This window comes from Micromys minutus, assembly GCF_963924665.1.
Source record: "Micromys minutus genome assembly, chromosome: 10".
NCBI lineage: Eukaryota > Metazoa > Chordata > Mammalia > Rodentia > Muridae > Micromys > Micromys minutus.
The window spans coordinates 62926379-62949789 of NC_137979.1; the positions used below are offsets into that span (position 1 = coordinate 62926379).

A 23411-nucleotide genomic window follows, 5' to 3' on the forward strand; every position below is an offset into this window, starting at 1 on the left:
TATGTGTCTGGGCATACTACAGCATGTAGGTGGAGGTCAGAGGATGGTTTGGCTTTCAAGAGTCAGTTCCCTTCCTCCACCAGGTGAGTTTCTGGGACTGAATGTGGTCATGTACTTTGCAGTAGTCCACTTGTCACCTGCTGAGCCATCTGCTGGCCCAGGACATTTTTCATAATTTTTTTCTCTAGACATAATCATATACTCCAGACAGGCCTTGGACTCACTATGTATGTAGCAAAGGACAACTTTGATTTCTTTCTTTCTTTTTTTTAAATTCTCCTCTCTCTCTACCTCTGAGGTTCTGGGATTATAGGCATGTGCTGCCATATCCAGGATTATAAAGTGCTAGCAATTCACCCTGGGGCTTTCTGCATTCTAGGCAACTGCATTCTAACCAACTGAGGTACGGCTTCAGCCCAAGTTTTTATACTTTACCTCAGAGACATGAAGCTGTATAGATCTAGAACATTAAGTTCTCATGCAGGACCCCATTGTTGAATGGCTTTGCTGACAAAGGCGGTCTCTGCCAGTCAGCCTGAGGACCATCTTTGCACCTCTAGAAGCTGCTTCCACTGGAGTTCTTCCCACAGAGACGGCAGCATTCCTGGTTTTTGGCATCTGTTTCTTTAACACAGTAGCACTAGGGAGTGTGGAGCTGTGTGGACACTAGGGAGTGTAAAACTGTGTGGGCACTAGGGAGTGTGGAACTGTGTGGGCACTAGGGAGTGTGGAACTGTGTGGGCACTAGGGAGTGTGGAACTGTGTGGGCACTAGGGATCGTGGATCTGTGGGCACTAGGGAGTGTGGAACTGCATGGCTGGAGCTGGGCACAGTGCTGTTACTGACCAGCAGGATCTGAGGCCCTGGGTGCTGTGTGCAATCCAAACCAGTTCGGGGAAGACTGTTATGTTTTAAGGGTTTTGAAAATCCTGGATATCTATGTGAGAAACCTGAAATTTGACTCCTGTACTGACTAGTTTTGTGTCAACTTGACACAAGCTGGAGTTACCACAGAGAAAGGAGCCTCAGTTGAGGAAATGCCTCCATGAGATCCAGCTGTAAGGCATTTTCTCAACTAGTGATCAAGGGGGGAGGGCCCAGGCCATTGTGGGTGGTGCCATCCCTGGGCTGGTGGACCTGGGTTCTATAAGAAAGCAGGCTGAGCAAGCCAGGGGAAGCAAGTCAGTAACATCCCTCCATGGCCTCTGCATCAGCTCCGGCTTCCTGACCTGCTTGAGTTCCAGTCCTGACTTCCTTTGGTGATGAACAGCAATGTGGAAGTGTAAGCTGAATAAACCCTTTCCTCCCCAACTTGCTTCTTGGTCATGTTTTTGTGTAGGAACAGAAACCCTGACTAGGACGATTCCTGTTCATGCTTGTGTCTGATACATGTCTCCCTCTCCAGGAGAGTAACATCTTGCATCTACAGAGATTATACTTTTGTCTGGACTTTCCTAAAGCTCATCTCTTACACAGGGCCACTTAGGACATTTCAATCACAACGACAGTTTAAACTTCTTAACTGCACTTAGGCTTTGATCACTGTGTGCTGCTGGAGAAGGGGAATGAGCAGCTCAAGTGTAGTCATTGCTTCCTTGTGGACATGATGTGAGCAGCTTGTAACAGGGAACATTTGCTTTTTTGTGTTGGTGTCAAGTCACAGGGTCCTTGTAGGTTCCCATATTCCATCCAGTATTAAAGTTGTCGCTTTAAAGCAAGACTGTTGATAGACATTTGATTTGTTGGGTGATGAAAGATACTGAGATATTGAGGAGCAGGAAACTCTGTACAAAGTGGGAGGGTCTCTGTCTTGTCTGTTTGGTCCAGTAAAGAGTAGATGGCTTTGTATTTGTAAGCAAATGATTAAAGGCCAAATTTAATTTTGCTAATTTCTTGAGGCCAGTGGTTCTCAACTTTCCTGATGCTGTGACTTTTTAATACAGCTCCCCATGTTATGGTGATCCCCCAACCATAAAATTATTTTCATTGCTATTTCATAACTGTAATTTTGCTACTGTTATGAATCATAATGTAAATTATTTGGTATGCATGCAGGACATCTGATATATGACCCCTGTGATAGGGTCACTTGAACCCCAAAGGGGTCTCGATCCACAGGTTGAGAATCACTGCTCTAGATTGATATTTAAACTTCATTTTCTCTCTGACCTAAATCTGATGTGGAATTGAAAATAAAATTTAAAAAATACTTTAGGATTTTTCAAATATTTTCTGAAATATAGTTTTTACATTACATGTTATCTATGGAAACTACCAGTAAGTGTGTTTGATAATGTTTTATTTTAACTGTAGTTACAATTACTGGGATTCTAGGCATGTGCTGCCATACCCAGGGTTATAAAGTGCTAAAGGTCAAAGAAAGCTTTTCTATTGCTAAGTTTTATTATAGAAATTGGGCAAATATCTATCAGCTGTGCTGGAGCATATAACTTTGCTTATTTTTAAGGCAAGCCCTTAGCTTTAAATGTTTGTAGATGAAGGGACAGGTTGGAGGATATTATCACCTCTTTTTATATTTGATTTTTTCCTTTGCATATATTGTCATCAAGCTATTTCTAACCAGGTCTTGTCTGCCCCCTTCCTGCCTCTCCCAAATTAGAACCCAGCTTGAGCAAAAGTTAGCTTAATGACTTCTGAAGCTGAATGTGTGTGAACAGCCTTTCTTGTTCACAGAGTTGCAGGGACTTTGAGTAGGCATGTCCCCTGGAGATGCCATGTTGATGGCTTGCTGCAGGGTTGCTTCATCACTTCAGTGACTGGCCCGAGGCTGTGGCACTGGGCTTGGTCCTTTTTCTTTCACAGTGGTGAAGGGAGAGCCCTTCCTGAGGCCACCTGTGTACCAGGAGTTCTGGTAATGACGTGGTGCTGCTTACACTCTGCCTGCTGGTCTGAGATTCCAGTTTTATGTGTTGATAGTTAAATTCAGTTTATAGTTTTATACTCTGACTTAATTTATCCATCGTTTAAACACATCTGTGAATTTGTTTATTGGTGTGATAGTATTTTTAAACTTTCCGGTTTATTGGCAGGCTTTGAAATAAGCTGTCATTTGAAGGTTTCTCTATCAGTTAAGAGAAAACAAACATGTAATGTGTGAACAAGCCTGAGAGTCAGTGTAGCAAGGGTTAGAGTGGGAAGATGAGCCCCTGTAAGAGGCCACATCACTGAGAAGAGCTGGCAAAAGGTCACTGAGGTGTCTGTCTGCCATGTGGACTCAACCTGCCAGAAAGTTACAGTTCACTATGAAAGCAGTTCATATGAGCCCCACAGTGTGTGCTTGCAGGAGCTGCCTTGGAGCACCCAGCTGGGAGTTGTAAATTTGCCCCTCTGTGTCTCTCCAGCGCCCTCTGCCAGCTGGTGAGGGAAAGTAGTTAAATTGCACAGGTCCAGAGGCAGAAGTTAGTGCAGTAGGGTAGTAAATGAATAACCAGCTAGTTTCCACCTCAACAGCAGGAAGTGCCGGTCGTGGGGATTTAGTACATGTTGTCAGATTGCCCAGCAAGCAGTGAGACCCTGTCATTGTTAATAACTGAACGCTGTAGCAAGATGAGCCAGCAGGTGCTACTGGGTCTCAAAAATTAGTTGGGATTTCTCTTATATTACCAATATTGTGTGCTATGCACAATCACTTAGGAGGCAGAGACAGGAGCTCTCTGATCTTCTTTAGGATTCATAAGTTACATGTGATAGAAAATAACAGTAATTTAGGGAAAAACAAAAACAAACTTTGGTTAGAGGTTACCCAGATAAGAAAACAGCAACAACCCAGAGAACCTGAACAACACTACCCCTAGTCGGCAGGGGACAGCTAACAGTGCAGATGTGTTCCCTGCAGACTGCTACCTCTCTTGCCACCTTAACAGCCTGGTGTAGCTCAAGCTTTCTTCTAGCTTAGAGAGCAGACTTTGTGCACTAGGCTCAAGACTGAGTTCTCTGGACTTAGGCCATGCATGCCCCTGCAGGCAGAGTTCAACCTTTTGCTTCTTGGTTTCTCTTCCTCCGTGTTGCCTTCATTTTTGGGATCTCTGGCTGAGAGCAGAGCTTCCAGTCGGTAGTTCTAGATATTCACTGTGTCAAGCCTTCCCTGAGTCGAAGCACTGCAGTCCAGGTGATGTGCTGCCTGCACATTAGCCACACACAAAATGCTTTCCCGAAGCAACTGCCCTTCAAGGACTTTGAATGTAAGCCTCTCTCTACAGGAAATTGAGGTGCAGTTACCAGTGCGGAAGGAAAGGGTGTGATAGGTGATCGACCATAGTTTACAGAGGAAAGCCTGCAAAACTGAAAGACAGATCTGTGGTTTAAAAAAAAAAAAAGTGATACAGCAGATCACCTAGAACACAGGAGTCCTGTGGGACCAATCGGTGTCCAGGAGACAAGCCTCAGAAAGGCTTGTGTCTAAGATAGGCAGCAGGAGGCATTATTTCTAAAGTCAGATAAACCGAGAGTTGCTGCTGGGATCCATCTTGCTTTGTTTGGGCCATTGTGGTAAATCTTAACAAGTGAATCTTGGCTCTGAAGCCATCTTAACACCAAATGGCAGCAAGCCAGGGTTTCTTCAGAAAGCCGGAGGCCACTGTTCAGATTTCTGACTCCTCTCCATGTTCCAAAGTAAAAGTCATAGTTGTCTCCAGACATTCCATTCTGTGGGCATAGGCTCCTGGGTCAGCCCTGCACTCCTGGCCTCTGGTCTAGCTAGGGCTGGCTGATACGGCACTGAGAGTGGTGTGACCCTTGGAGGGTGTTGACCTTACACTGCACATCTCACACTTTGCTGTTTGTGTCTGCTCTGTGCAGTGGGACCAGAGCTGGGAGAATCTCTCTCCCTGGCCGATTCCTCCCAGGTACACACCATCCCAACTAGTTCCTGGGAGCCCCTTCTACTGAGAAAACTGGTTTCTGTCCATTTTAGCTGCCTGGGCTTTACCACAACACAACTCTGAGGGCAACTAGACCCTGGTCAAAACTTGAGAGGAGACGAGAAAGCCGCCTTCACACAAGTTGAGTTCCTAAATCTCAGCTGCTATTCAGAGAGTCCACATTAATTGTGCTAACTCATGCTTGTATTCTGTATTTCATTGCCCTATGTCTAGTGTCATTGTAAGTCAGCAAGAGAGTCTATAGTGGGTGCTGTCCCTTTTTGGTCAGCATCAGAAGTACTAACATTGTATTTTTTGTAACAGGTTGTGAGCTTGGTTTACCTGTTTACTGTTTCACACCTTCTGAGATTAGGGGGTTACCATCAGGGTAGGGTTGGGCTTTTCCCTGAAGGCTCTTTTGGGGAAGAGTCAGTCCTCAGTCTTCCACAGGCCTTGGATGGACAAAACTCAGTTCCACTAGTACTGTAATAAGATTTACAGTAAGTTGTGACTTCAAAGCCCCATAACCAATAGGGAGAGCAAAGTGTCTGTCACATAGTATGTTATGGAAGTGACATAGGAAGTGTGGTCTTTTGATGGTTAGAGGTGAGTCACAGGTTGTCCCTCTCACAGTGGAGAGGTCTGTCAACTTGTTACCCTTTAATCCTCAGAGGGCATGCTTCTCCACTTCATGTCCTGTCCTTCAGAATCACTCAGTGCATGGGCCCCCACTGTTGATATGTGTCCTTCAAGGTGACCCAAAGAGTTCTAAGCACTTACTCCAGGATCAAGTACTAAATGGTACTCAGACCATGCTGCGCCTTTCCAATCCAGTTCCCCTTAAGGTCTTTGCCCTGCTCTGTTGTCCAGCCCTCAAGATTCCAGCACATACTTTTCGAGTACAGCAGGTAGCAGAAGTTGAATAAAGTAAGGCTTAAAATATCTGTGATGATTGGACAAGATACTGTGTCCCCCCCTTCCTTCTTTTAGTTTGTTTGATAACATTTACCAGTCCTTCCTAACTAACTTACCAACACTGCAAGGAAAATCTTCCTCAATTAGCCAGATTTTCTAAATGATGGTAGCAGCCTGTGCCCTTTGTCGCTAAAGAGTGAGCTGGATAGTGCTTTGAGGAGAAGAGCTGGGAGCAGAGCCAGGTTAACCTAGATTGTGGAGTCCTGTGTTTCTTGCAGAGGAAACTCAGGATGAGAAACAGTTTTGATTTCAGGTAACTAGTCCCCAGAGGCACAGACAAGCCCCAGTCCTTTTATTGATTCCTGTTTTATAAATACAAGGAATAATCAACTAACAAGAGTTTGAAAACAAAAGAAACAAGTGTATTAGAAAACTAGCTCACCAGACACTCCCACCCCATTCCCTCCCAGCAAAAACGTCTCACAAGCGCTTCATGTCCAGCCTGCTCCCACCTTAGAGCTCATATCACATCCTCCTTCCTCAGTTCCCACTGCTACAGAAACAGAAGCTGCACTGCCAATCAAAGCAAGCCTGTTTTCTTTAACAGAAGCTGGGCGGGAGAGCGGGAGCTTCTTTGTAGTAACAGTAAGCTGAAAATAAAGTGAGCAGTGAGCGAGTATGAATGGAGGAATGACTGAGTGTTAGGAGAGGAGTCAGAAGAGATGGGTTGTCAGCTGGGGGTGGGGGATTCCTTCATCATAGGAGTACAATAAGAAAAGCAAGATGCAAAACGAAATATGTGGCAGGGTCTCAGCTTTACAAAACAACAATTAAATAGCACCCTTTGTGGGAAACACAGATATATAGAGACTTTGTAGTTGGCATGGGCTGTCTGGAGGTGCGGAAAGTATACAAGAGGATGAAAGATATGGACAGAGTAAAAAGAATGAGTCAAAGTCACAGAAATTAGAAACTCCAGGAAAAAAAAGCTAGGCATGGTGGCTCATGCCTTTCATCCTTGTACTAGGGAGGTGGAAGCAGACTACTTTTGATCCCTGAGTTCAAGGCTAGCCTGGTCTCCATAGCAAGTTTCCATAAATAAATGAAATTCTAAGACTTTGGAGATCGCTCAGTGCAGGAAGCGGACAGAGACCTGCCTGTAATTCTAATACAGGAGAGAGAGGGCAACAGAAAATTTCTGAAACAAGAGCAATCTGGATAGCCAGACTAGCCAAAGCAGTGAGCTCCAGGTTCAGCCAGAACCTTGCTTCAATATAGAAAATGGAGAAGACCTTCATCTTCAGCCTCTCGAAATGTGTACACACATGCACATGTGCATCTACACACAAACATGAGCCCACACACATTACAAAAAGAACACTGACTTACTTCTCATGTAATCAGTAGGTGCTGGCTTTTTACAACTGTCCCAAAAGTCCAGAAATCTTTCCCCACAAGAGAGATAGTAACTTAACTAATTATTACTTGATCAGAAAAAATGTGTACTCTTAGAAGAGCCTGTCCTTTGTAAGCATTAGCTTTGATTAGATACCAGAAGTGGGAGGTGAGACAAAAAAGCTTTAAATGGTTCTAGATTTTTCTGGAGGCCAGAGAAGCAGAAGAGGAGTCTGCCACCAGGGTACCAACAGCCCAGAAGACAGAAGAAGCTATTTTAAAGCCAGGAACATAAAGTTCCCCTAGCTGTTCTGAAGGCCTGCATCCAGATGCATTCTCAGTCACCCCTTACTGTGGTGAAGAGCAGTGCTGATGACAGCAGCTTGCTGGTGTCCTTTAGATGTGTGTCCTCTGCCTTATGCTGTGATTTCAGAGGACATGCAAAGAAAGCTATTGGCTGGAATTGTGTGTTGAATGAATCAGTCCTCCCTCCTTAAGTCTGCTGCCTTCCCTAACAAATAGCATGTTTTTTATCAGTCATCCTGTGAGATGGTCCTGAGATTTTCATCTCTTTAAGAAGGCAAGTAATGACAACAGGTTGTCAGGGCATGGAAGACTCAGAGAATAGAAGTTTCAGTGAGGGTCAAGAACAGATATAGCAGAAATAGGAGGAATAAGGACAGAAAGTTAGGGTCAGGATCCAGGATTGTCCGGGACAACTCCAGCAGAAGGCTGTCTGGGTGGCTAAGATCTAGTACCTAATGCAAGATCACATGCACAATAACCAGGAGTTTGATGCTGCATGGTAGACAGCTCCTTGGCTGATCTAAGACAGGAATCCATGGACACAAAGCTCCTCCGATTAGGGATGATTAAGGGAAGAACAGAACAGACAGAGAAACATGATTCTGTAGGTAACAGAGACTGGCTTTCATTTCTAGCTGAAATAGAGCAGGCTTTCCATCTCTACAACAGTGACAAGGTTGTATAAACAGGCAGTCAGGAGGGAGGGAAAGGTACCTAAGCAAAGAACTGAAAGTAGATTTACTGGCTTGAAAAATCTATAAGCCAAACACTAAGCATGAATGGTGGCCCAAAACCTCACTGAGATACATACTCATAAACATATGGCTCTACTGGGGGGAAAAGGCATGTGACCTGAAAAGAATTTAGTACTTAGTGGCATGGTCCTTCTGACAAGGATGGTGTGCTGAAATGCAGCCGCATGGTGCCTTCAAACCACTTCTCAGACTGGCATGTCAGCCACCAGTTTAACGAGAAGGAAACTTGCACAGTTTCAAGAAATTCACTTCTGCAACCCTTTCTCTTTTCCTTATTAAAATTTTTCTTTCACCTTTTTTTTAAATGTGTATAGGTGTTTTGCCTGTACTGTGTACCATGTACATGCAGTGACAGCAGAGACCAGAAGTATCAGATTGCCTGGTGGTAGTTACACAAAGTTATGTAGTGATGGATACTGGGAATCAGACCTGAGCCATTGCAAGGACAGTTAGTGCTTTTAACTAGTGAGCCATCTCTCCATCCCCTTTCTCCCCACCCCAACCCTGATCTGACAGGATTTCACTATGTAGCTCTTGCCATCCCCAAATTCATGATATAGACCAGGGTGGCCTGAAACTTACAGAGAACTGCCTGCTTCTGTCCCTGACCCTAACCCTGCCTATGCAGGTATTAAAGGCCTGCGCCACCGTGCCAGGCTTCTTAAAGAGACACTTATTTTCCAGCAAAATGAGATGACAGTTGCAAGAGGGCAAGTCATGGAATAACTGAATTCAGACATTGAAGTGAACAGTAAAGATGTCAGTGGTTCCTTATGATCTGTCTGTGTCCTCTTCCCTCCCTGTCAGTCTGAATCAACTCACAATGAATGAATGAATGAGTCAGAGGTCTGGGATAAAGCTCAGCTGTTTAGGACACTTGTTCTTAGAGAGGACCTGGGTTCAGCTCAGCATCTCACACAGTGGCTCACAACTACCTGTAACCCCAGTTCCTGGGCATGAGACATACCTCTTGTGACCTCCACTAGCTTATGTATGCAAATGGTGCAAATACACACATGCAGGCAGAATAGACACAGAATGAATATTTCTTATTTAAATGTTTGAAAATAGAAGTTGAATGTAGACCTTGACAAAGAGTGACCATAGACTCCTGGGAAGATGCACAAAATGCCAGTGACCTATGAGAGTGTGCCCAGCATTGCTGAGGCCATGGGAGGGTTTGGACCACAACCGAGTGAGCTGGTTAGTGTCGTCAGATCCACAGAAGAGGAATGGAGAGGCAGGAAGACAAGAGAAATGGGCAGTTTCTGTTTTGAAAGAGGAAGCATGCTAGTTATATGGCACTGGGAATAATAACACTAAGACATTGTTGCAGTAAATTTTTTTTATTTTAATGATAAAGAATATGTCACTTATTTGAGCAAACTGACCTGCAAGTCTTTCTGCCCCAGTGTCCTGTGTTAGCTTTTTACATTTGTTTTGAGAACATTATACATGAGCACTGCATCTGCATCATGCTCACCTTCCTCTAATTCTTCCATGCTCTCTCCTTCCCAAATGTTTAATTATTACTGTTACATATATATCCCTATATATGTGTGTGTATATACCCACATTATACACACCTTCATGCAATCTGCTGAGTTCATTCAGCATTGCCAGTTTGTATATGTGTTCAGGGTTGACCTCCTGGAATTGGACAGTTTATGTGAGTTTGTCCATGGAGGAAAGTGAGTCTCCCTCTCTGAGCGACCGTTGACCGTCTGTAGCCCTTCATTTAGGGGTAGAACCTTGTGTAGTTTCCCGTGTCCGTGTTGGCATGTGTGCTGGTCTTGTTCAGGCAGTGGATGATGTTGAGAGTCCAGAGTGCGTTTCCTGTCATGACTAAGCAGCACTAGCTGCAGGTGTCCCAGTCTGCTCCCCTTTCCATGATGCTCCCGGAGCTTAGGAGTTGCGGTTGTGCTGCAGGTCTGTCCACTGGGACTGGGCACTCCACTGTCACTGTCTCTGCATGTGGCCAGTTGTGGATCTCTGTAGTAAACCTTTGTCTACTGCAGAAAGACTGGTCTTCAGTAAGGGGGGAAACTATACTTACTCGGTGGGGCTGAGGCTTGTGGACTGCACAGATAGACCTGGGCTATACATACTTAAAACTGCAGCATACACTTCAGCAGAAGTTTTAATTTTTTAAAACTAGTATACCTGTCATGTTCTAGCAAGGACAGCTCCCAGCCGAAAGGAACTAGACAGAAAACTCTGGAAATAGCAGCACTTGGGAGGTAAATGTACCTGGATCAGGAGTTGATGGTCATTCTCTGCTACATATGGTTCAACACAGTGCCGGCCTAGATACATGGGGCCCTGGTTTTTGTTTGTTTTAAACTTTAGGTGAGGAGAGAAGTATAAAATGCAACCACACACAGGAAGAATTAAAAACTTCAAACCAGAGATGGCTAATCTGTTTTGAGTACTGTCTGTTCTTTCTGTGGATCCAGGTTCAATTCCCAGCACCCACATAACAGCTCACAGCTGTCTGCTATTTCAGCTCCAGGAGTTTTGACACCCTCAAACAGACTGGCAAAACACTAATACACATACAAATTTTAAAAATCATTAAAAAATAAAAGATTTCAAACAGCAGTTGAGCCTGGTGGTGTACATCTTCCATCCTAGTGCTTGGGAAGCAGAAGCAGGTGATTCTCTGAGTTCAAGCCTGGTCTGATCTACATACAGAGGGAGCTCCAGGCTAGGCAGGGGACTTCATAGTGAGACCCTGCCTCTAAGGAATGAAGAAAAGGTTCTACAAAAAAGTTAAAATGTGACCTCCAGTGCCAGATGTTGTTTGCCTGTTGGAAGAAACCACAGAGCCAGGCTACAAGGTAAAAGATCAGATTCCACCCTAGAAGTCACCACCTTGAAACCTCCCCTTGAGGAGTCCCCCTCCCCCAAGAAATCCTATGTAAAGCCTGACTTCTGGTCAGTTCCCTGCTGCTTCTTGCCCTGTTAGGGGCAGCCACCCTCTTAGGTCTCTCCCACCAAGTCTCCAGTGTGAGGTTTGTTGTGTGGTGTGACTTTATGGAATTCCTTGGCTCTCCACTGCTAGGATGTCTTTCCCTTTAGAGCTGTAACACCTTCATTGGGAAAGCACTTCCACAGGTCCCAGCCGCCATTACAAAACCAAAAAAGAAACAAGTCCCGTATCCACTGGTGTGAATCAGTAACACAGATGAAGGGGGATATAATAAGTACACCTCATTTGTTGCTTTTAAAAAAGCATATGGCAGGGCAGTGGTGGTGCTCAGTAGGCAGCGGGCCTTTGTGAGTTCAAGGCCAGATTGGTCTGAAGAGCCATTCCAGGACTGCCAGAGCTGTTACACAGAGATACTCTTATCTCAAGGAGAGAGGGAGAAGAGAAGAAAGAAAAGAAAGAACAAAACACACATGAAGAATTTTTTGGTTTGATTCAATTCCAAGGCACTCCTGCTTCCTGGGATTTGCATGTGTACACCACCCAGACACCAGCTAGAGCCGCTGCAGCTTTGTATTTTGGAGGGGGGTGACCCAGGGCCATAGGTGTGCTGGAGCAAGTGCTTTGCCCCCAGTCCCTTAAAGAGTATATTCTTGGATACCCACGAATCTTTGAGCTTACTTTCCTCTAAGATGATGCAGTTGGCACAGGGAAGGAGTCTTTGCTCTCATCTTTGTGCTATTTACCACAGGCATGTGCTGTTATAAAACCGTGATTAGATGTTGGTTTTTAAATTAATAATGAAAAGTGGCAGATGTACGGTAAGAGTTGGGGAGTAGGAATGTTTGCTGCTGGGGTGCTTTGTCATGTAAACAAGGAGCTGAAGAGTAGCTGGCCTTAGTTACTTTAATTTGCAGATGAATAGAATTAAACTGAAGACATTTTATTCCTCCTCCAGTTGAATACCTTTGTAACCATAACAAGCCCCTACCTCCCTACCTGCCTTCTTACATTTCCTTTCTGAGGGTAATTTAAGGTCTCTGTGCTGTAGATTAAGAAAGCCTGACTGCAGCTGGCAGCCACTGCTGAAATGGTTTTTTTCGAGAAGAGTGACTGAAGCTGCTTGGTTGCAACATAGAGGTCACATCAGAAGTGCTTGCAGCTAGTTCTGTGCATGCAAATGGCTCAGTGTGGACACAACTTTGACCATGACAACATTCCTGGAGACTGTCTCTAAGGTCTGGAATAGTAATTTTCAAAGTCCATAATGTGTAGAGAGTCTGGAGCCACCTGAAAGCTTTAAACACCGCTAATGCCAAGTCCCACCCACAAAGATGTCCTCCAGATGCTTGCAGCAGTCTTGGTTTTGGAAGTTTTTAGGCTTCTCAAGATAATTCTGATCAGAAGCTACAGACTGAGTAGTCGCTGTTTTGAAGGAAGAATATTCACAAATAACCCCATCATATCTATTTAAATTGGTTTTATTATGATAATATTTTGTTATGAACAATCTGCCTCTAGTTTGAAATTCTTTATATGGATAGTTGCATGTAAAATACACTGATAAGTATAAAATTATTGAATACAAAGCAACATCTATGCATGGGTGAGTGATGCTTGGCTGAGGCTTTGGGGCACATTATTCTTCTAGTGTAGGTGTGGAATATTTCTGGCCACCTGTATTAGTCTGGGTTCGGTAGGGACATAAAAGCCTTATCAATGGGTATATTTCATTCAAGGAATAAGTCATGATAATAGGATTAACTGTAAACTGGGCATGGTGACACATGCCTTTTATTCTAGTGCTCAGGAGTAAGAAGAGGCAAGGAAAATCTCTGAGTCTGAGGCCAGTCTGGTCTATATACTGAATTCCAGGCCAGCCAGGTCCACATACTGAGACCCAGTCACAACAAACAAACGAACGAAGAATTAACTATAGAAAGTGGCATGAATCCTATGCTGATAAAGCCCAGGCTAAGGGTGGCCCCACTGGAAAGCTGGCACACTCAAAGAGCAGTGCACAGATTTGCTGAATGAACATCAGGAAGCACTTTAAGCTAGCTACCTGTTCTTCAACTAGAGCACACGCAAGATGCAAGCCAGTCACAACGGGGAGCCCTGGGCATATTGATGGCTAGGTATGTGTGTGCGCTATTGGTACAGCAGGCAGGAGTTCAGTGTTTGTGTCAGGAGGGCTACTTTATCAGGAGTCCCATGAGAGACAAATGGCTAGGTGGCTAGTAGGAGGAGGAGTGGCATTAGTTCAGTGTTAAGAGTGCCATTGGATGGGATGCTAGACTGCCAGAGTTAAAGTTGCCTGTGTTAAGCTTAGGTCTGTAGCCACCATCAGGGCTTCATACCCACATGCTGGCCTTACAGTGCACAGTATCAGGTGTCAGAGGCCCTTCTTCCTGCAGTTCCCCACGGAGCTGACCGAAAGAAGCGGGGCCAGAGCCTGTGTTATTCGGAGAGTATGGAGCTATTAGTAGATAGACAGTGACCACTGACACACACCACTTGGGCTAGCTATAGCTCTGTAGCCTAGCTACTGGCTGTCTTGACTTTTTAAAGCAGAATTCTTCATGTTGTGTATCTTGTATTAGCTCTCCAGCTGAACAGGGTTCTATATAAAAAGATAGTCCTTCTGTCAAACAAACACAAAATTGGAGCATACATGGGAATCACCTCCAAAGAGCCCGATTTGTTGGGTAAGGTAGATAGAAATAACAAATGTTCATTTCTAGTAGGTAACACCCAGTGGTGGCAGTCTCTGAGACAACACTTTGATTGTACCTTACTCTGTAGACCGCCAAACAAAGCCCCACACTAATCTATTTTTCTACCATTGTGAGCAGAACAAATGAGACAGCTAAGCCACTTGACAAAAGGCAGGGCAACTGCTATAGTAGTGGAGGTGAACCTCCATTTCTGACACCCTCTCAACACGGCGCTATCCTATTTATGACTTGGTCTATCTCGAGACTTTCTGTACAAATAATAACCCTATGCTGTGTCTTGAGTGTTGAGTTTCAAACCCAGAGTCTTTCACATGCAAGTAGCAGCACCTCCTACATACAGAACATACAGATTGGTCTCGGATTTAACCCGTGGGCCACTCCATCCTTAAACTTGTGATTCTCCTGCCTCAGCCTCCCAAACAGCTGGGATTACACCTGTGCTACCAGTCCTGTTGTTTTTTACTTCTCCATTGGCTTTGAAGTAGTCACCATACCAACACTGCTTCTTAAATATTTAATAGGGTAAAAGAACAGGAAACACAAGAAGAGGAACGTTTGATGGAAGAAAAGAAAAAGAAAAAGCAGGAAGACAAGAAAAAGAAGGAAGGTGCTCAGAAAAAGGTTTGCTAGAATTCCTTTTTCCATGTCCTTCCATGTCGTGTCTGCATTAACAGCTACCTCATGACCTTAATAAGTATAGATACTTGGCCAGTGAAGTGAGTACAGAGTGCCAGCGACAGAGCCAGGTGTGCTGAAGCTGTGTGTCCAGGGCTGTAGAGTTAATGTGTAAAGAACATTCATGCTGCCTCCTGAGAGTGGACTGTGGCCAGCCCACAACAGCCCTATCTGAGAGGTCACAGAGAACCAGGAAACTGACAGTATTAGAAAAGCTAGAAATAATTCTTTGTAGTCTAAGTTCTATAAACCATTCTGGAGAGATGACTCAACAGTTGAAAACAGTCTTTTTAAAGAATCTGGGGATTTAGCTCAGTGGTAGAGGAAGCCCTGGGTTTGGTCCTCAGCTGGGTGGGGGGGGGGGTCTGTTTTTTAGAGTTTTTTAAACCTTATAGTCACATTTTTATTTTGTTGCATGTAAAATAACCTTGAGGTTGGAAGGATCCCTTCTGGACTGGCACATAGGGAGTTCAGGTTGTGTTCACAGATGTTTCCAGTAACTAACGCAGCACTGTCATGTGGTCAGAGCAGGATTTTTCTTAGTAGAAAATTCGCAGAATAAAAGGCTTGCTTTTAAATTTTTAAGAATTAAAAGTCGTAGTTCCAATACTCATACTTGCTCCACTTGCTCCCCTTCCCAAATTAAAATAAAGGGGGGAAAAAAGAGGCAGGCAGATCTCTAGAAGTTTGAGGCCAACCTGGTCTGTGCCTAGTGAATTCCAGTACAGTCAAGGTTCCATGACTCAAAGAAACTAAGAAAAAAAAAAAACCTAAAATGATTAAAAGTCTGCTTATCAACCTTTATCAGTGTGGACATTACGTATAATAGTTTCTAAAAAGTTTCTGATCTTTTTTTCAGGCTGCTGATCAAAAAACCAAAGGTAAGTTTATTTGTTTGTTTTTTTAATAATATATTTTGTGAGGGGCATACTTTTTATAGTAGTTTCAAACTTTGCAATGGTGTGACCTTTGTAAAATTGTTTTATGCTGATGGGTATTTTGCCTGCATGTTTGTCTGTGCACTGAGTGTGTATAATATCCACAAAGGCCAGAAAAGAGCCTTGGATCTCTTAGAACTAGAATTAAGATAGTTGTGAGCAACCATGTGGGTACTCAAAATTGAACTCGGGTCCTTTGCAAGAGTATCAAGCCTTGAAGGTGACTTTAACTGATAATTGGTGGATAAAAAAAAAGGCTCTAACTGTCTTTGCCTTTACAACATTTAGTGTACATTGGCTCTTCATTTATGACTGATATATACATATATATAATTTATTTATTTCATTGTCATTAGGTTCATATAAAACTGCCTAAAAATGTTGTGTTTTAAACAACATTTTAAAATTTCCTTTTGATTTGATTCCCACGAAATAAGGATCAAATTCAGGAATATGAAGACCCAAAGAAAGCTGAATATTTGTAAAGGTTGAAAGTCCTTACTGCCAGCTACTTCTGCAGCATAGCTTGCTTCTGTCTTACTGACAGGTCAGGGGCTTCTTTCTTCCCCAAGGTTGCTTGCCTGTTGGTAGAAGTACAGGCAGCTCTCAGTGTATATGGCTCAGGCATGCTAAGCTCAGGGAAGCTTCACTCCAGGCCCCCACTTCATAGCTGACACCATAGGGACTTATAGTTGGAGAAGCACACACTTGAGGGTCACAGAGACCAGCTCTGTTCCCTCTTGACAAGGTGCTTCTGTTATCTTCAGGTATCATATCTTTAAAATGGGAAAGAGGTGGATTGTTATTGCCTGGTTGAGTTGCCGTAAAGACAAATGAGCTCACACAGGAAGGGGTAGCAGCTAGAGTATAGCTCATGTCCAGTGAAGGGTTGCTGTACCTGACTGTTACTTCTTTTTGTCTTCCCTTGGACACATGTAGATGCTTGCATTGTAAGGATTTTTTTTTAAGTTCTGTCAGCTGCGGTCTGTGCTAATACTTCACGTCTAGTTGGTATCTTGTAGTTTTAAAGTCAAAATTATGTGTGGAATTTGAACTCATAATTGAGCAGGACTTAGATTAAGTTCTTGGTTTTATTATTAGTAAATGCATCGCTGGTGAAACTATGGCTTTTGACCTGCGTGTCAGTCCTTGGTCCTTATTACTAAAGTCACATCAAGAACTTTGACTGTGTGTGTGTGTGTGTGTGTGTGTGTGTGTGTGTGTGTGTTTGTGTGTGTGTACGCCCATATGTGCCATAGCTTTATTGAGTTATAATTGAAATGCAATAAATTGAACATATTAAAAGAGAACAGTTTGCCACATGTTGGAATGTCCTTGTGAAACCATCAATACCATCAAAGTAACACCAAGCAATCTCCAAGAATTTCTCTATTCCTCTTCACCCCCATTTCTTTGGTCTCTTCCTCAGTCATCTGTCCCGAGCAGACATTGGCCTGCTTCTGCTGAAGAAGTAACTCTCTCGCATAATGTGTGATGAATGGACTCATATACCATTGTCTTGCTCAGCAGAACACATGGGGATTGATCCATGTGTGTACCACTGCTTCCTCCCTTTCTCTTGCTGGGCACTGTTCCATTGTTCATGCCTGCCACTAGCTTGCACATCCATTCACCCATTCCTGGGCATTTGATTTTTTTTTTTCCTCAAACTTTTGTGAGCATTCGTGTCCAGGTCTTAGAATGGTGTATACCTGGATTTTCTTGAGTAAATACATAGAAGAAAATAGCTATAATAATTTTCTCTAGAGGCCGCAAAGTGATTTCCAAAGTGATTGTACTGTTTTACAATTCCACCTTCCACCAGCATGTGTTTTGGGCCTTGTTATGATTCCTGATAGTTAATGGTGTTTGCCTTCGTCAGGGTTTTTATTGCCTTGATGAGACACCGTGACCAAAAAGTAAGACGGAGAGGAAAGGTTTATGTTGCTTTCATATCATTGTTCATCATTGAAGGAAGTCAATTTAGGAACTCAAACAAACAGGGCAGGAACCTGGACACAGGATCTGAAGCAGAGGCCATGGCAGGGTGCTGCTTATTGGCTTGTTCCCCATGATGCACTCAGACTGCTTTCTAACAGAACCCCGAATCACCAGCCCAGGAGTGCACCCACAATGGTCTAAGCACTCCCTCATCAGTCACTACTGAAGAGTGTGCTCTACACTCTTAACTGCAGCCTGATCTTATGGGGAATTTTCTTTATTGAGATTCCTCCTCTCAGATGACTTTAGCCTATGTCAAGTTGACATAAAACTGTCCAGCACAGTGTTGAACATTGTCATGTCCTTATTTTCGATCTGTGTATCTTGTTTGAGGTATGTCTGTTCCCATTAGCTGCCTGTCTTCACACTGTTTACTTGTGGTCCTCAGCTGTCCTCTTGAGCTGCACAGAAAGGCTCAGCACTCTCTTCTCTGTTAGCCTCATGTCTCTGTCACTGTCCCCTTTCTGAACATGTGTGACTTGATAACCTTGGAAGACAAAGGCCTTCCTGCAAGCTTGTGTTGCTCACACGCTGCTACTGGAGTTTACCAGCCAGCTCATTTGCTAACCTGACAGGTTAAGAAAGACTGTCGAGTGCTCTGGATTAGTTCTTGTTCTCCTAAACACTGTGCTAGAGAGTTAGATACATAAGCAAGCAAGTACAGTAAAATTCTGATGAGTTTACTTATGTCACACTTTCTACCTGAAAAGATTTACAGTTAGTTATCTTTTCATTAAGTATTTCTGTCCTTTTAAGGACTGGAAGATGATTTGCGTTCAAAAATAAAGGAGAAAAAAAATAATAAAGGAGAGTGGGGCATGGTGGCACACATATTTAATCCTAGCTTGGGGGGAGGCAGGAGGGTCTCTGTGTAGTTCAGGGCCAATCCTGGTCCACAGAGTGAGTTTTAGGTCAGCCAAAAAAACCATATAGAGAAACCCAGGCTCTGGGAGAAGAGATAGAAAAACACTTTGTCCTTGTCTTACGGAGGATGGATGTAGATCACAACCATGTACTCCACGTGTCTTTGGTAACTGCAGTGGCTGCTGGGCAACCCAGTGACTTGGTTGATGAGGACAGGGGGCAGGGGAAAATGAAGTAGGCAAGGAATTTGTGGACAGTGCTGTACTGAGATCTGAAAGGTGACCAGAATTTCATAAGCCTGGATGAGAGACAGGAGAGAGTTAGACCCCCACAGAGGGAGCAAGCTTTGCTGGACTTGTGGTTGGGTGGTAGGACATTTTTCAGAACTAAAAAGAAGATTGGTGTAGCGCTTGAGGAGCTGGCAAGGAGAGTGTGATCAAGGCTACTTGGTGCTCTCCTGCCAGAGGGAACTCTGAGCCTGCTGCATTGAGTGGCCTCTCTCTCACTGCTCTCACTGGTTGCATGATTGAATGTGGGCTCCCTCTTCTGGCAGTTTGCTACATTCTACATTTGCTGGGAAGTAGACCAAGATTTTAGCTTTTTCACAATTGACTAGTTTATTAAAGATAATGCATACAGCCCTGTGGAAGGTGTATTCAGCATATTTGAGTCCCAGAACACCGGAGACCAAAGTGTGCTCAGACCTCTTTCTGAGATGGAGGCAGCCCTGTCTGTCCTGGAGCTTGCACACTGGAGGGCAGTAGACTGAAAGGGAGAACAGGAGAACATGTGTGAGCTCTGTACGTCCTAGGTCGTCTGTCTGTCCAGTGTGTTGCCGTGGTGGAAATTGACATGGATGAGTTCAGAAAGGTCAGCGGGGATTAATGCTGAATTGCTCACCAGGCTTAATCCAACACAACTTTCAACCTTATCTGCTTTTGAAGAAAATTATCCTTATTGTTAGTAGCTACTATCAAAATAACTTTACATTTAACAATGTTATCTAGGGCACTAATTGAAAGTAGTACTTAATTTAATTTTAATACCTTTCAGAGTAACTGGCACTATGTACTGGTACAGAACATGCCTACAAATGTTGGTTCTCAGGCACACTAGATCACGTAGATGGCCCCTAGTTGCCATCTTCCCTACAGCCCCAGGCCAACAACTGGACAAATAAATTCATAAGGCTGTTGAACGAACTAATGAGCACCTTCTTCCTCAGAAGACCATAGGCAAAAAAAGGCACAGGAGAGGTGATTTGAGTTACTAAGGCTTGTGTCTTAAGCAGCGACAGGAGTTTGACCATGCACACTGCCTTGAGAACTCTGTAGCAGCAGAGCATAGGAAGGAATGGGTAGGCAGCAGGTATCATCCTGTCTCTGAGGCCAGAGCAGTGCCAGGAAACTGGAAGCAAGGCTGAAAGTCAGACTCAAAGCACAGAGGTCCAGCAGTGCAGCAGAGAGAAGGCCAGGAGTGTAAGAGCATGGTCACCACTATGGCTGGGAGAGGTCTGCCCAAGAGGGCCCAGGACTCAAGGCACAGTTGTTGTTCTTTAGAGATGCTGAGCCTGGAAGGCCAGAAAAGTTTCCCAACTGACAATCTGATCTTCTGGAGCCTGGTCTGTCGAGAGCGTGGTGCTGCTGGGCTGGTTGGGACCATGCTGCTGAAGTCCTTAACAGAAAGCAGAAAATGACTACTTAGAATAGAGCTTTCAGAGATGGTCACTTCCTTAAATAACCTGTCTGTCTTTTGCCAGCAGGTGTCGCCCTCATTTCAGAAAAACATGAAATGCATATTAGGCAGTGAAACTAAGAATTTATAGCTTGCTAAAAGCTTTAAAAAAAACTGTTCCTTTGTAATGTGGCTTTAGATGTATTAGTCTGAAGAAGAGGATGGCAGAGTGATCTTGATACCCTATGTCTTAGGGCAGGAACAGAATCAGAATTTAGATCTGAAAAAAGCGGAAAGCCAAAAAATACTGGCTTAAATCAGAAGTTTTATTAGCACATTATGTACAGAGGCCCAGCAGAGCAGCTCAGTCTGCTCAGGATTATTGGCTGGCTACCTCCCTGCTTTGCTTGTCCAGCCATCTCTTCTTTCTTTGAGTCCCAAAGGACCAGCCCAAGGTGTTAACTCTTCTGGCAGTGGGAAACAGTCTTTGAAAAGAAACATGTAGATCAAAAACTGAGCATGGACATATTACTCTCCGGGACCCCCATTGTCTTTGTTAGCATAATATATAGTAAATTATGTTTCTCCATTTGAGAGACAGTGTACTCCCCATCAGTGTAGAGCACAGAGCTATAAGTGAAACCTGCCACCTGAAACAGCCTGTGACCTCACAGGACTGCTAGGCTCCTATTGTTTTAGTTTCAACCTTTAGGAAAACAATATATACTTTTTTATGTGCTCAGATCTCTCTCTCTCTCTCTCTCTCTCTCTATATATATATATATATATATATATATATATATATATATATATATATAATTTGCATTGGTGTTTTGACTGCAGGTATGTCTGTGTGTGAATGTCATATCTCCTGACACCTTAGTTACAGGCAGTTGTTAGCTACCATGTGGGTGCTGGCAATTGAACCCAGGTCGTCTAGAAAAATAGCCAGTGCTCTTAACCACTGAAGCATCTCTCTAGCACCAAGGAAACAAATTCTTAAATGTAATCTATTTCTGAGAAATTTTCTCAAACCCTTTTTCCCTTAAGAAGAGCACACTGCCATTTTCTGGAAAAGTACTGTCCATCAGAAACATAATGCAAAGGGCGAAGCATGTACCTCAGTGATAGAGTATATGTTTAGTATATGTGAGGCCCTATATGTGATCACAAAAGAAGAGAAGACAAGGCAGGAGGAGGGATGGAGAGACAGCGGAGGAGAAACTCCATTTCGATGACAATGAGGACATGTGCCTGTGGCCATACAGGTGGCTAAAGCAGAGATCACTTGAGCCCAGGTGTGTGAGGCCAGCCTGGGCTTTATGTTTTGTTTTGTTTGAGATACAGTTTCTTGTAGTTTGGGCTAGCCTTAAACTTGCAGTGTAGCTGAGGTTACTTTGACTCCTCATTCTGCCTTTACTGTCCAGGGGCTGAGATGACAGGTTCATGCCACTATGGTTGGTCACAGGGACTGTCTTTGTCTTACACTCACAGCACATCACGGTAGCCTCATATGGTTACAGTTTTTATTTTCCAAGTTGTTGAAAAATATCCCTTGGGTAAGAAGTCTTGGGTTGTGCTTCATTGCTGTCCTACAGAAAGAGACATTTGGCTCATCCCCAGGGACCTGTTGCTCCACTCTTGGGCATCTTCATTTGGAAGCGAAATGACTTCCAAGTGGCCCTGCCCAGTAACAGCTGAAGATAAAGTCTGGACCTTCTAGAGGCAGCACTGGGCTGTATTGGCTTCAAAGACGAGGCTGTGTGATGGGCACACACTCTTGAATAGCCCGGAGCACTGTTGAGAACAAAATTTGGAGTCCATTGGTGTGAAGGACCCAAAAAGCAGTAAGAGATAGGCAGATGCTCCCGACTGGCTTGCTGAGTGTGGCTCTCTTGTACTTGGAGCTCACTGCTGGGGTGGAGAGGAGGTGCTGATGCCTCTGAACATGGTATTTTCTGTGCCTTCCTCTGCTAAAAGTGTCCCCTCCCCTTTTCATTCTGGGATGATGAACAAGATCCTCACAGCAAAGAACATGGTAGGGGGTGGCATTCATATTTGTTCAGAATCATCTACGTGCTTTGAAGTAATATGTGCAGGAGATATGAAGATACATGACTGCAGTCTTTTCCTGGGGGACTTGTGTGTCCAGTGTTCTAATAATACAGATAGTTTCTGATTCTCTACTAGCAAGCAGCAAACTGTTCCTGTAACGGGCTGGATGGTGACCATTACAGTTAGGAGCCCATAACTGATTTCTGTCATGCATTCTTTGCTTTCTTTCTCTCGTCTTTTAAAGTCATGAGACGCACTCTTCTGAATTTCTGCCAGTCTTTCTTCTCTCCTGGTAGCAGTTATCAAGAGGAAAGGGAGGTTTTGTGGGTATCAGACATGCCTAATATGCCAGATAAGCAACATGGGACAAGGAACTGAATACTCTGTACTCATATGTCTTAGACTTCGGTGGCTTAGATGGAAAATAAAGTAACTGGCTTACAGCATTTGCTTACTTAATGTGAATTTTTAAAAAAAGATTTATTTCTTTTATGTATATGAGTACACTGAAGCTGTCTTCAGACACACCAAAGGGGACATCAGATCTCATTACAGATGGTTGTGAGCCACCATGTGGTTGCTAGGATTTGAACTTATGACCTCTGGAAGAGCAGTTGGTGCTCTTAACTGCTGAGCTATTTCTCCAGCCCCATAAATTTCTTTTTCTGAAATGGGTTTAGCAGCAACAACAACAACAAATAGCCCTGAATTTGTCCTTTTGTCTAGTTAGGCGATATTGCCTAGGACAGGAGGGTGTGCTCTACATAGCCACAGGTGGAGGTCAGAGAACAATGTGCGATCAATTCTCTCCTTCCACTCAGGTCTCCAGGTTTATGTGACAACTACCTCTGTGTGGTGAGCTGTCTTCCTTTCTCTTTCAGTCTTTTGTAAAAATACAAGTGGCATAGTAGAAGAGACCTGGACTGGTGGTTAAATGTGTGGCTGCTTTGTCATTGGCTTAGTCGTCTTTGTAGCTTGGGCAGAAGGAACGAAAACTAGGAAGGCAGGAGACTAGAAGTAAGAACAGAACATAGGGTCAGGCTGTGGCATTGGACTTAAGCACCAGGATGTCTTCACCACCTTGCACACTCGGCTTTTATGGGCAAACAAAAACACTATAAACAGAAGAGGAGGACAGGGAGGAATGGGAAATGAGGAGCATACAGACTCAGACATCTGGCTTTCACAGAAGAGGGACCATAGAAGGAGGCTGGAGAACAGGGCCTGGTGGTTATCTAAGGCTGTCGAAGAAGGGTACATTTCTCCACCCGCCATAGCAACGAGTG

General features: G+C 43.9%; 1 protein-coding gene across 2 annotated transcripts in view; it reads left to right on the forward strand.

The window, feature by feature from the left end:
* Positions 1–23411, forward strand: part of TNRC6C (trinucleotide repeat containing adaptor 6C) — a 92017-nt gene that overhangs the window by 23132 nt on the left and 45474 nt on the right. For both annotated transcript variants that reach the window (XM_080924356.1, XM_080924357.1), the window contains exons 2-3: positions 14440–14539; positions 15453–15474. In XM_080924356.1, the coding sequence (XP_080780482.1) occupies positions 14477–14539; positions 15453–15474 (85 nt within the window). In that variant the 5' untranslated portion in view covers positions 14440–14476. The remainder of the gene's footprint in view (positions 1–14439; positions 14540–15452; positions 15475–23411) is intronic.